General features: G+C 35.7%; 1 protein-coding gene across 1 annotated transcript; it reads right to left on the reverse strand.

Moving 5' to 3' along the window:
• Window positions 1-984: 984 nt before the first annotated feature.
• On the reverse strand, window positions 985-9,525 carry SUCNR1 (succinate receptor 1). Its single transcript, XM_045503234.1, has 2 exons — window positions 8,557-9,525; window positions 985-3,156 (listed from the first exon to the last, which is right to left on the reverse strand). Exons 1-2 carry the CDS (start codon window positions 8,662-8,664, stop codon window positions 2,203-2,205), a joined length of 1,062 nt encoding a protein of 353 aa, XP_045359190.1. The 5' UTR covers window positions 8,665-9,525; the 3' UTR covers window positions 985-2,202.
• Between the last annotated feature and the right edge of the window lie 5,058 nt (window positions 9,526-14,583).

The following is a 14,583-nucleotide window of genomic DNA, read 5'->3' on the forward strand; positions in this document are numbered from 1 at the left end:
AAAAAGTAAATGGAATAGCTCTTATAGTTTTCGTGCAGGTCTCTTGTCTGCTGAGGGTAAAGCTACCAGGTGACAGACTTGGGCAAGAAAAGGATTAAGAATTATGCTATGAAGTTACTTAACATTTTGGTTACAAGATATATCTAAGAGCTTGTAGTTCTATAAAATATTTCACTGCCCTAATTAAAAGAGTCCCTATCTTTTGGGTAAGGGTAGGGAAAATTTATTTCCAATTTTGCAAATTAAAACCCATGCATAAAAAGCAAATTACAATTACGTTAGATGTTTCTAAGTTTGCAGAAATAAGTAAATACTTCTTTCCTAAGGCTCTTTTGTGGCTTTTTCTGATGAGGATATTCAGGAGATTATGTTTTCAGTTTATTATCAGGCAGGTATAAAATCACACTAAAATTTCAAAAATATTGACACAAAGGCAAGGCATGAAAAAAATATCTTAAAGCCTAATAATAAGTAAGAAAATAAATCCTTTGTGAGTAATGCATTTTTATAATATCTCATTTGTTTGAATTATGTAAGCACTAACTGGGAATACTTTGGGTTTTTGTACTGTCAGAATATATCACCAGAGTATAGGACAGAGAGGGCAACAGAATCTTGTCTTTGTACTCATAATACCTATTTTATCCTTCATGTTACAACTAATCATTTTTTAATATAACTTATTGTCAAGTTAGCTAACATACAGTGTATACAGTGTGCTCTTGGCTTCAGGAGTAGATTCCTATGATTCATCGCTTACATACAACAACACCCAGTGCTCATCCCAACAAGTGCCCTTCTCAATGCCCATCACCCATTTCTGCCCCCCTTCCCATCAACCCTGAGTTTGTTCTCTGCATTTAAGAGTCTCTCATGGTTTACCTCTCTCTCTATTTGAAACTATTTTTTCCCCTTCTCTTCCCCCAGGGTCTACTGTTAAGTTTCTCAAATTCCACACATGAGTGAAAACATGTGATATCTGTCTTTGTCTGACTGACTTATTTTACTTAGCATAAATACAGCTAATGACTTTAAGGAAATGAGCATAGACATGTGGCCATGGACACATTTTGTTACATGTAAGTGAATTGTTATGTGATACTTATTTGATTTTAAAAAGCTAATGTAGCATCCATTTAGTTTTTCCTATATTTGTTTTGTGGCATAGAGGGATGCCTGGATAATCTATATGAATATGCGCATAAATATTTCTTACATTTTACAATTTCATAAAGTGCACTTTGTTTAGAACACTTCCTTCAGTGGTCTTATGTGATGTTCTATGAACATGAAAACAAGGCTCATTCCAGATGTAAGTCACTGTCTTTAAGATACAGTCGTCCAAAAGTATTTACCTTTGTTTTGTTTTGCTTTGTTTGCTTTGTTTTGTCGTGCTTTGGGTTTTCTGATAGACACTTTGTGTTCCATAGCTCTGAGATTTTTGGAAATCTTCTTCTTCTCTCTCTTTGTGTACTTTGGTAAAATCATTTATACCTAAATTTCCTGAGAGACAAGCTCAAACATGTCTCTTTTTGTCAAACCATCTCTTTAGGCTCCGTTTAATTTGATTCTTTGCACTAAAAACCATGAAACAAAATAGGACTTATAATTACAACTTGACTCCAACTCATGATCAATACAAAGAAATACATATAGACATCCTTGAACTCATTACATTGCTTTCTTGCTTGTTGCTATGGTTGACTTTAAATTTTGTTCAAGACCACAATTTCTAACAATAATCTCTAATAGTGTATGCTTAATCTGTTATTCAGTTTTCACATTAAGTTATAAGATCAAATGAATAAGAATAACATAGAGAATGTTGCCAACACATTTTTTTTCACGATCTGGTGATGATTAAATGCAGACTACTTGCTGCTTTATCTATCTTCTATTTCTTTTACACTGGTTGAGAAAGTCTTATAACACCTAGGGTTTTGGATTTATATGCTCAAGCACTAGACAATGCCAGTCCAGTTCCTTTCAATTCTTAGGTGAAGAAACCAATAAATACTTCCCATCCTCTTCTTTTCACAGACTCTGGGCACAGCATGTCTTTAAAAGAGTGTCAAGTCTTTGCTTCTCTGATTTACGTCTATGAGTTAAATCAAATTCTAATTGGCCTACATCTGCACATGCAAAACAGTGTGTTACACAAGCATCTCACTTTTCCCTGAATGGAAACATCAGTCCATGACTTCATCTTCTAAAGGATGTCAGGGATTTGAATTGGTGCCTCAGCTTGCTCATCAACATCTCCCTGAAGTGATCTCCCATAAGGAAGTAGAAGACAGGGTTGACGGTGCTGTTCAGAAAGGCCAAAGGCCGAGTCACAATGTATAAGGAGTTGATGGTGGCCTGAGCACAGCGGGACTGCTTCCACTTTCCCAGGCGTGAAGCAATCCTCACATTCCGCATGATGTGGTAGGGAGTAAAAAGCACGGAGAAGATCACAACTGCCATGATGACTAACGTGAGGGGCTTTTCAAGGGGCAAAGCAGTAGCAAGCTGTATGCTCCTCTGCTTTAAGAACAGAGCAATCTTGAAATAAAAGAAGCACATCACCAAAAGAGGAATGAGGAATCCCAAGAAGGTTAGACACATGCTATAAATGAGGTTGTATTTGGGGTCCCCAGAGCTTGCATAATCAATACAGTTGGTGCCATTGACAGCTATATTTGGATGTATAAGAGAAAGTATGGGCAGGAGCTCTAGGGTTACTAAAACCCAAATACCCAAAGAGATTAAAACAGCGAACTCTTTCTTTTGCAGAAAGTGTTCTCGGAAAGGATGCTTCATGAGCAGGTATCGATCAACGCTGATAAAAGTGAGAAAAAGGATGCTCGTGTAGAGGTTGGCATGAAGCACGTATCGGTTGCTTATGCAGAGCACATCCCCATATGTCCACTTTCCTTGAGAATAACTTCTTATCAGCATGGGGAGGGTGCACAAAAAAGCCAAGTCTGAGATAGAGAGGTTAAAGAGATAAATGTTACTGCTATTCCAGTTCTTCAGACAGAAGAGGTAGCCAAACACAACAGTTGTATTTGCAAGGACTCCCACAACAAACTCGATCCCGTAAAAAATGGAAAGGTAGTACTTTTCCAGGGAAATCTCTGCTGCCAGCCAATTTTGGCAAGTTTCATTCCACGCCTAAGGAAGAGAGAGAAAAGATAAAGTTGAAACACCAGCTTATGCCTAATGACAAAACTTCACATAAGTAATAATAATTAAAAAAAAACACTTGAACTATGAAAGGTTAGTAAGGAGTGCACATACATACACATTCATATACAGATATATCATTAATATATTATTTTAACAAATATTTATTAAGTGCCTTTGAACTATGCGCTAGGCACTGGGGATAACAGCAGTGAGTCAAACACAGCTCCTAATCTCAAACAATTTATACTCTCTTGGGAAGAACCAGGATGCAAGTAAATGCATGTCTTATAATGGTAAAAAATGTCCCAGACATAAGGGGAAGCATGTGCAAATGCCCAGAGGTGAAAACACACGTAGAGGACTTGACAAATAGCAAAGAGGCCAAGAAATGGTGCAGTGAAATAAGTGGAGCATCTAGTTCATTTTTCTGCTTCCAGCACCTCCCATGGTCCCCAGCATATCATAGTTGTTCACCCAATTCTGCTAAGTTAAATACAATCGAACCACAACCTAGGAGAGGAAACAGGGATTCTTAGAACTCCGGTCCTGCTATTTTAATAGATTTTACTGTGTTTCCATATTGTCAAAGAATTGTGGTTATTTCACTCAATTTGTAAAATATAATTCCAGTTTTAAAACATGATTTAAAAAAATTAAAATATGGTACTTCAATTGTTAGTAATAATAGTAATGGTGGCCACTACTTGCTGAGAGCCTGTAGGATATCTAAGCAACATCCTTGAAGTCGTCTGTAGCTTGTCTCCAATAACAAGTAAGCTACCAAGTCTTGCCTATAGTGTTTGGATATTTCTTGACTCCATTACCATTGCTCCATCTCCTTCATCACCATTCTAGTCCAGGTCACCATCATCTTTATCTTGGCCTGTACTGTATCTTCTAGGGTCTCCTCACATCCTCTCTGGCTCCCTTTCAACCTACCTTTGGCTTGAAAGTATGACAATCTTGAAAACTACATGGGGCGCCTGGGTGGCGCAGTCGGTTAAGCGTCCGACTTCAGCCAGGTCACGATCTCGCGGTGCGTGAGTTCGAGCCCCGCGTCAGGCTCTGGGCTGATGGCTCAGAGCCTGGAGCCTGTTTCCGATTCTGTGTCTCCCTCTCTCTCTGCCCCTACCCCGTTCATGCTCTGTCTCTCTCTGTCCCAAAAATAAATAAACATTGAAAAAAAAAATTTAAAAAAAAAAAAAAAAAAAAAAAAAAAAGAAAGAAAACTACAACCATAATTCTGATTCTCCTCAGCCAAAAGACTTAAGTGACTTTCCTCTGTCTAGGAAATAAATTCCAAATCCGTAATGACACGCATGACCTGGCTCCTGTAGGCCACTTCAGCCTCACCTCACCTGACCCCCTCCTTACTCATCTTCTTCCTGTTCTTTGATTGCACAGAGAACTTCCCAATGCTCAGTTCACTGAAACCCATCTCACTGACCTTTTCCCCCCTGTGATCTTGCCCCATCACAAACACTGCCTTCTATCGGCACGTCCTTTCAGACGTCAGTTCAAGTGTGGATTTCCCAAGAGAGGCTGTCTGACCCACCCATCTTAACTTCAGCCCCCCATTCTATGTTCTCATTATAAACGAAGTTTCTTCGAATTTCTCACAACTTGATCACACTCAGAGTTTATCTTCTACCTCTGGCATAGTGACTGCCAGATAGGGAGATGGTATGTAAATGCTTGCTGCGTGGAAAAGAAGATAAACATTTGATAGTTTAAAAAAAAACATTTTTTACAAATATTTCCTCTAAGGTCAGAGAAGCAGTAAATCCAGCAAATTAAGCCCATTGCTCTATTTCAGTCTAAAAGTTGACTCTACACGTGGGGTGCCTGGGTGGCTCAGTCGGTTAAGCATCCGACATTAGCTCAGGTCATGATCTCATAGTTCCTGAGTTCGAGCCCCGTGTCGGGCTCTGTGCTGACAGCTCAGAGCCTGGAGCCTGCTTCAGATTCTGTGTCTCCCTCTCTTTCTGCCCCTCCCCCACTTGAGCTCTGTTTCTGAAAAATAAACAAATGTTAAAAAATTTTTTAAGTTGACACTACACGTAAAATGACTAATATTCAAAACAGGCAATTGTGGTAGTTAGGTTGCTTTGTTTAGACACACATTTGTGGAAGGTAAGATTTCATATATATCTTCCAGAATCAATTTTTTAAATTAAGGTCAATTTAAAAATTATGAATTTACCTCTGACATTAATAAACATCAGAAAGTCTAGGAAATGTACCAAAGTATTAAGAGTTCTATCCCTAGGGATGAGATACCAGATAACTTTTTTTTTTTTTTTTAATTTTTTTTTTTCAACGTTTATTTATTTTTGGGACAGAGAGAGACAGAGCATGAACGGGGGAGGGGCAGAGAGAGAGGGAGACACAGAATCGGAAACGGGCTCCAGGCTCTGAGCCATCAGCCCAGAGCCTGACGCGGGGCTCGAACTCACGGACCGCGAGATCGTGACCTGGCTGAAGTCGGACGCCCAACCGACTGCGCCACCCAGGCGCCCCTATACCAGATAACTTTTTAATGTTGATTTATTTTTGAGAGAGAGAGAGAGAGAAGGGGAGGGGCAGAGAGAGGGAGACAGAATCCAAAGCAAGCCCCATGTTGACAGCAGAGTCCAATTTGGGGCTCAGACACATGAACCATGAGATCATGACCTGAGCCAAAGTCTGGTGCTTAACTGACTGAGCCACTCAGGTGCCCCAATACCAGATAATTATTAATGTAATATATATAGTATATATAATTAATTATAGTATATATATTAATATATATAATTATACTATATATATTATTAATGTAATATTTAGTATATATAGTATATATAATGTAATATATATAGTATATATATAGTATATAGTATATATATATATAGTATATAGTATATATATATATATATATATATATAGTATATATATATATATAGTATATAATAGAGTCAGTTTATCTGGACTTTCTATTTGTTTCCCCAAATCAACATGTATTTGATATTATTAGGATTTCTAGAAATACAGCAACAAAATTAATGGTCTTTTAAAAAAATATATATAGGCTTTATTTTATAAGTCAGTGGCAATTTGCCACTATTATTTTTAACTCTATTCCCTGATGCTTTCAGCTCCATGACTTCTGGAAGTACATTCTTCCCTGCTTTCTATGACATGGCAGTCTTCTCACTATCCTCCTTTCTCTCTTTGTGGACTATTTGCCCAAGCTTCAAATGTTGGAGCTCCTCAGAGCTCAGATCTGGGCAACTTCGTTATTTGGGGAGTGCTCAAAAAAGCAGGTGCACACACTCAAAGGTATAGTAAGACAATAGAAAGTTTCCTTAAGACTCAGTTGTTCCACTTTGAATTTCCACTTTTTCTAGTTCTTTTTCTAGTCCTCTCTCTTATTTTTCTGACTACTCAGTTCTTAAAATGCATGGGCTGACGTCAGTAGCTTCTGTGCAGCAGGAAGGTTTGACTGCTATTGCAGAAAAAAACAGCCATGAAGACGTGCATTACTACATGTGCCCGATTCCCAGTAACTAGCACTGGGGCAAGTCAGGGGCCGTGCCAACGCCATGGAGAAGGCTTCTTCTGCTTCAAGCTGTCCCATGGGAATGGAGATTCAGGGAAGTAGCAGGGATACAGCACATCAGAACTGGAATAAGGAAACTGAATGACTAGTCACCTTTGTCTTGCTTCTCAGAGCGGTTGCTTTATATTTTTAGTTTTATTTTAAAAATAACTTTGAAAAATGAATGTTATTCTGTAACACTAAGAAGGTACAGGGAGGCAAAAAGAAGGAATGAAAATTAATTGTCTGTAAACCAACTAGTCCTCATATCTGGATACCTGTTTACAGTTTGATATTTATTTGAATTTATTTTTTATAGAAATGAGATTATCCTCTTTATGATATTTTATAATCTGCTTTTTGGTACTTTATTTCATTCTTAAAGTAATTTTCTTAAGTTCTTAATAAATGGTGGTTCATGAAGGTCAGGCTGTCTTATATTTGCAGGCCAGTTTAAGTCTCATTGAGACCCATAATTTTCTGGGTGCTAGAGTCCAAATTAGATGATGTTTATAGTCTAATGTGTTTTAGTGTGGCCATTATAATTCTACAAATTGATGAAGTAAGCTGATCCTTTAAGGAAAATTCTCAGTTGAAGGGATATTCCTTCATGAAAAATTAATATTCTCTGTTCCACTTTCTCGTGGTTGTGTTTTTAATTTTTAGGAATTAGAAATCATGATAAATAGGTTTTAACTGTTTTGGGTGAATTATTTATTTATTTTAGCTATTGGTAATTGAAGTGAAATCTTTAATTATATATCCAAACATATATCTAAACCTGTTAGAATTATTAAATTAGAAGCAATAGTCAATACACACATAAGCAGATAAGTAGTACTCATTTTTAATTTGGATTAATGTTTCTTTCACCTTAATTGTATTCAGTCTTTTAAAAATGTACACTATTGAAGCTTAAATTTAAAAATATATTTGACAGCTTATTAGCATTTAAATTGTTTTTTACAATCATTATAATTAAACAAAGATTACTTATGCATTTTAAACCTTAACTGCTTCTTTAAAGCACATTTACATGGCAGTATGAGTCTTTTTTAACAAATTGCTATTTTCATTAATAAACAACTTGAATGAAAAAATATATATTCACACTGAAAAGATACAATCACTTAATATTGATAACTTCTTTTTTTGTATATTCCAGAATTTATACTATAAGTCAAGGTATTAAAAAGTAAAGTACCAAATTATGTTTATGAATTAAAAAAAACTCACCAATTATAAAAAGTTCTGGAAGGTAAAATAGCAATGGCTTCTGCAATTTGTCATTTTTCCTTAGTGAATTACTTTCTTGAAAAATTGTAACTTTTGCAACTGTAATTGTAATTTTAACATAAATGCTAAATTTAATCTTTAGAATAACTTAAGATTCCCTCTAACATATTGTTTTCTAAACGTGAAATATTACATGTGGTTGATTTTGTCATACAATTTAGAAACTTTACATTTTTTCTGTAAGTAGTTACATTTAAGCCAATCTGATTACTCTTTTTTGTTGAAATACGTTACCAAGATATTAGCAAATGTAATAAACCTCTTTAAATAAATTTAGTATTTGGCAATTAAAAAAAGACATTCAATTTAGTGAAAAATAAATGTAGGAGAAAAAATTATGACTTCCTTTTAGTTTCCTTTATTGTTCTTCATGTTGTGAATGACAGTTCAGACAGTTCATTTAAACATTATTTAAAACCTTAACTGCTTATAGGCCATTTAAAAAGAAACCCCTGAGGGAAGTCTGGCATTACTTTGTACACCTGGGTGACATGAGTTGCATTATAACTTACCATTCTGTTGGAAGGCCCTGATCCCTTGACGGAAAGTCTTTGCCTGCAACCTGATACAGCTTCTAACCCAAGACTGTGCTGCTGGACATAGTGAAGCCTAATTTGCATACCATGCAGACAAGATTAATAATTCAAAAGTCCAGAAATAATTTATTCAGTTGAACTCCCAAGTCCAGTTCAAGGGGAAATTCCTGTGAAGTTGAAACACAAAACGAATTACTCATGTCGCAAACAGATTTTGAAAAGACTACTGTTGAAATCATCTTATTCACTATCAAAACAACAGAGAAGCATTGGTCATTTTCACGTTTACTTGCATATTGAAAGTTAGTATAGTTTATGTTGGATATACAATTCCTTCTGCTTTTTTAATGCTTTTTCTTTATTTTTCAAATTGACAATTTTTGATGAATTCTATGTTGGGCATATAACTAAACAGCTATTATCAACAATTTTGAGGGAGGTATAAAACTGAAGTTTTGAAAGCAAATTTGGGTATATGCTTTGTCAGTGTTCCGGCAAAAGGGACACTAGAGTTTCAGGTATTTCCCATTTTATTTTCTGTGATTAAAATCAAGAGACACATTAAACACACACACACACACACACACACACACACACACACATCAGATGGCTAGGGATTAGGGAGAGAGGTGGTGTCTACCTAAGATAACCTCAATACGTGGCATTTCATATATTCTAATCAATGCTTAGCATAGCACATGAAAGCACACTTCCACAACTTTGGACAGGAAGCACACCTGGCTTTTTCTGAGGATTGTATTAGATTTATATTCAAATAAACACTCATTCTGCTTGATCTGAAGCATAAGGTTTATGCTGAGAAAGTCCCTATTTTACAAGCAGTAGTAATTTCATTTGACCGTGATAAAGTTGAATGTTGAGTTAGCAGTGACAGGCAGAAGCTCCAAAAGAAATTCTATTAGAGTCAGTTCTTCTAGCCAAGAATTTCCCCTTCTCCAATATATGAGAGCCCAAAACTTAGAAACTTAAAATATATATATATATATGTGTGTGTGTGTGTGTATATATATACATATACACATATATAACATACTTAAGAGTATATATATGCATGAAATATAAATGCATTTATATGTCAAATGCACGTGTATTTATTTCAAATAATGTCTCCATAATTTGCTGGGTTCTTATGATGTTCCTGGTATTGCACTAAGTACCTAAGTACCTTTATGTAATGGATGTTTACAAAAACTCTGAGGTTTTTCTCTCTTGTTTTTAAAAAATTTTCCATATTATGGATGAAAAAACAGAAGCTCAGAGAGGTCAATCAACTTTCCCAAGATCACAGAATCTATACGTAAAGCAACCTGAGTCTAAACCTATGTATTTTGATTTTAAAATCACCAGCTCTGATTCTTGATTGCCTACAAGATTGAATGACAATAACTTTAATGTACACCACAGATTGACTCAAAGTTCAAGAATTAATGAGAGCTATTTTTCAAAAATGCAGCTCTTTTCTACATATAAAAGAAAAAACAACTAAAAACATCATTTTTGTCTATAATTTTAAAAGGGCAAAAACCAAAGCGTTTGGATGACCAGGTCCAGGCTTATTAATTTTAAACATAAACTAACATGACTTCCCTCCAAACAACCATGGACATGGATATACCTCACAGGCTTCTGTACCATTCTGGTGAGAGACAAGTGCTATTCCCTCCTTGTGGGGTGGTATAAATTCACCAGAACTTCCTCTTTCTTCTCCCCACATCCTGACTCTGGACTGCTAACATGAAAAACGGTCTATACTTCTGCTTTCTTGTAGAAGGAGTGATCGGATCTGTGGCCTGGTAGTCTTACTTCCCTTCCACGTCCTTCTTCATCAAAGGTCCCATTGCCTCAGGATGCTTATAATGGAGAAGCTGGAGTCATTATGGGGCGGATTTAATAAAAGGTCTCCATTACTTCCATTCTTTTCATGTTATGAGTCTTTATTCAGATCTACAGGAGGTAACTGAACAGAATCAAGGCCAGAGTCAGAGTTATGTGCTCTGTGAACAGGGCTCATGTCATGGGTGTGCTACCTTTTAGCGACATAGGACCTTATGCTGTAAAGGACCACACACTTGTCTTAATGTTCTACTGTTACATCCCAACTGAATTTTTACTAACTTTTTAACAAGAGGCCCTATATTTTCATTCTGCACCCAGTTCTGCAAATTAATGTAGCAGTCTTGCCTGTGAGAGTACAAATCTAGAAAATCATTTCTATTGAGCGTATAAAATTTCAACGAGCAAAGCTTGGGGGTTTTGTTTTGTTAAAAACAATGTGACATGTTTGAAATTTACTGCTTGAGCAGCAATGAAAAATTTAAAGGCAGTCATTTTGCAGTATAATTTATTGTCTAAAAGTTAATATGACATACTGGTTAGCCCTGGAGGCAAACTGCCCCCTTTCAAATCCTGGTTTCACTGCTTACTGGCGCTCAGTGTTCTTACTTGTAAAGGAGGGATAATAAAAGTGCCAGTCTCACTGAGTTGTTATGTATATGGTAGAATTACATCGTTTATACATATATTATATAGTATGGGTACATACTAATTGCTACATAAATGCCTGCTATTCCAGACGTTTATAACAAATGAGAAGGAGGCCTCTTCAAAATGATCATGTCAACCAATGCCATCAGTGTTAAACTATCTGCTGCCCAGGAATGTCCATTTAAAATGACCTTATAAAAGCGAGTACGGTTAAAAAAAAATAGAATTCTAATTCTGGCTTTGCCTTTTACTTTCCGTGCAGTCTTTGAAAAGGTAACATAACATGGTTTCCTCATTTGGAAAAGGGGAATAACAATTCCTACCCCATAAACCTCATAATGCTCATAGTAACCAAATGAGATGTTATGTGAAAATGCTATGGCCAGGAACGCAAGAGCAGTTCATGTAAACCAGGAGCACTCATCAGGAAATTCAGGAGGAATAATAAAAGACTAGGAAAGATAATAAAACTATTTATTAAATTCAATGTTAATAATCAGTCTAATATTTTCTGAACACTCACTCTATAACAATATCTGTGTGCCTTAGTTCCTTTAATATTCACTAGGATTCAATGCAGTGTAGACTGTTGATATCCCTAATGTTCGGATGAAGAAACTGAGGAAGAACAAAGATCAAATAATTATCCATAATCAAACAGCTCATAAATGCCTGGGCTATAATTTGAAGTCTTATCTGTTTTACTCTGACCAAGCCTTTGACTGTTATTTTGTGTCTTTCATGGTAAAGAAGGAAATGTTAGGTTGAAATATAAAATGACTATTGTTAAACTTTTTTTACTCTAAATATAGCACTTTTGTGTGTTTTGGCCTAATAAAAGTAAGTTTAAAACTAACACACGGGTGCCTGGGTGGCTCAGTCGGTTAAGCATCCAACTTAGGCTCAGGTCATGATCTCGCGGTCCGTGAGTTCCAGCCCTGCGTCGGGCTCTGTGCTGACAGCTCAGAACCTGGAGCCTGCTTCTGATTCTGTGTCTCCCTCTCTCTCTGACCCTCCCTCCATTCATGCTCTCTCTCTCTCTGTCTCAAAAATAAACGTTAAAAAAAAAAAACCTAACACTGAGTTTAGTTATTGGTTATTATATTTACTGGTTATCAGATTCAATAATCTGCCATCTAAATAGAACATTTTAGAAAAGAAACCAGAAATGTTGAAAATAAGTAAAGTATTCATAGGAAGTTTCTAAACATCCTTGAGCATGTTTGGAAGACACATTTCTTTCAACAACATTAACAAGTCTGTGTGGAAAACACGCTGGTCTAAGGTCACACAGATCTTCAAGGAATCAAGAGCAGGGAAAATAAAGGAAAATTAATTCAACTCAAGGAATTTATCCTAAACCTGTAGGAGTGATAACAACATTATTACCTTGCTAATGATATTACAGTTCCAAAGAGCTTGAGATGGATCAAGAAGATTATTGAGGAGGAAATTTTGGTGTTGCTATACTGGGTGGACATACCCAAGGCTGCACGGTTATTTCCCTATCCAATTATGGTTTTACATAAGACATTAAGAGAACAGCAAGAGAGTAAACATAATAGAGCGTATATGTGGTGTATGTATGAGGCATACATATGTATATATATATACATAAAAATATATGTATATGGGTATATGTAGTGTATGTATGAGGCATACACTACATATACCCATATATATGTATACCCATATATGTATATACATATATATGTATGCCTCATACATACACTACATATACCCATATGTGGGTACCATATATATGATATATGGTACCATACCATATACACGTATGTGTATACACACACACACATACACACACACACACTCTTCCAGATTCTAGAAACCAAACTATCTATTGACCAAATTTGCTTTACCATGGAAAGCTGTCTGTTCGACATAGGCATGCAAGCTGAGACAAAGCAATCTGTTTCCTCTTACACAAAGACCTTTGTCATTGCCACAACATCATTGCCAGCATTTCTCTTTTATCATGCGATTGAGAAAAATGTGACATGTTTATTATTTTTTGGCATAATTCAAAGAAATTGTTTTCTGCTGAGTTCAACCATATTACTTGTTAAAAGTATTTGGCTATAGCTGAAAAGATTCTAAATTCTTTGAACTATTAATAGGTAACCTAGAAACACAGCAAACTACCTTTTAATTTTCAGCTTATATTCATATTCCAACAGCTAAATGATTTTTAACGATATATGGTAAACTTAATCACAGGTGTTTCCCTACAAAAATAATGTTGTATTGTTTGTTTGATATGAAATTTAAACATTTGTGTGAAATATGGAGATAATTTTCATTCCTGGCTGTCACTAAGGCATAGCCTTTTTGATTAAAATAAAGGAGTTTGCCTGAAATATTGAAATATTTTATTCATTTGTTAATTGACTCTTCAACTACTCAGTCTTTTCCAGTCATACTTACTGTGTTTTTGCATAAATTTGCTTGATTCTTGGAATATTTTGCATTATTATGAAAACAAAACAAACAACAGCTATTTCATTGTTTTGATGTACATATAAACACTTTCAATTGGGTACTAATTAATTATTCCCCATCTTGCATTTCTTGTTTGCTCTAATTCATCATTTTCCTTTGGAATAAGGAACAATAAAGTTTGATTGAATCTCACTAAGCACTTTAATAATTGAACTGAGAGGTTTTCAAAATTCCCTAGAGTATGGGAAATATGTTCATTAAGAGAGTTAAGTGCTTTGTGAGTGCATTATAGGTTAAATTAAGGAAATTGCCTGCCCCATTAATAAAACATTTAGTGGTATAATTCTCCTGTACCAGTATCTTTACCTCTGCAATATACTCATTGATGCAATTATTAATTTTGAAGTATGTTTTGCACTGACTTACTATACTGCAAAACTAATAAAATATGATTTCACTGGTAGACCAGTAATATAATGTATTATATATTGTAATTATATAATGTATTATATAATGTAATATAATGAATTTTCAGGCTGCAGTATTTCCGACAATTACAGGTAAACAGTGTAAAAAGTTAAGAAAATACTTCAAACACTACCTTTTAAAAATATCCCCCACTTTGTATGTATTACTTATGTGTCTATAAGTAGTATTTTTTCATGTTAACCTAACTTTAAAACCATCACTTGTATTATTTCAAAGAAGAGTACATTTACCTAGAGGAGTACTGAGTAATGTGTAGAATTGTTGAATCGTGATGTTGTACATCTGAAACTAACATAACACTGTGTTAATTATACTTTAAAGTGTTACTAGTGCTGGTCAAAATGCCTAGCACAGACTATCGGATCAGGAGATGTGCTTAGAAACCATTGTGTAGAGCTGCCTCATCCTGAGCACAAGGACCTCAGTGTCAGTGGTTAGCAGGGACCTGGATGGATGGAGAAGGCTGAGTGTGGGAACACGGAGGGATGTTCTGTGTACAACAGAGATGCCAGGAACCATGTTGGGGGAGGAAAGAGTGGTAGGGAGCCCACC

This window comes from Leopardus geoffroyi, chromosome C2 (assembly GCF_018350155.1).
Source record: "Leopardus geoffroyi isolate Oge1 chromosome C2, O.geoffroyi_Oge1_pat1.0, whole genome shotgun sequence".
NCBI classification, from domain to species: Eukaryota; Metazoa; Chordata; class Mammalia; order Carnivora; family Felidae; genus Leopardus; species Leopardus geoffroyi.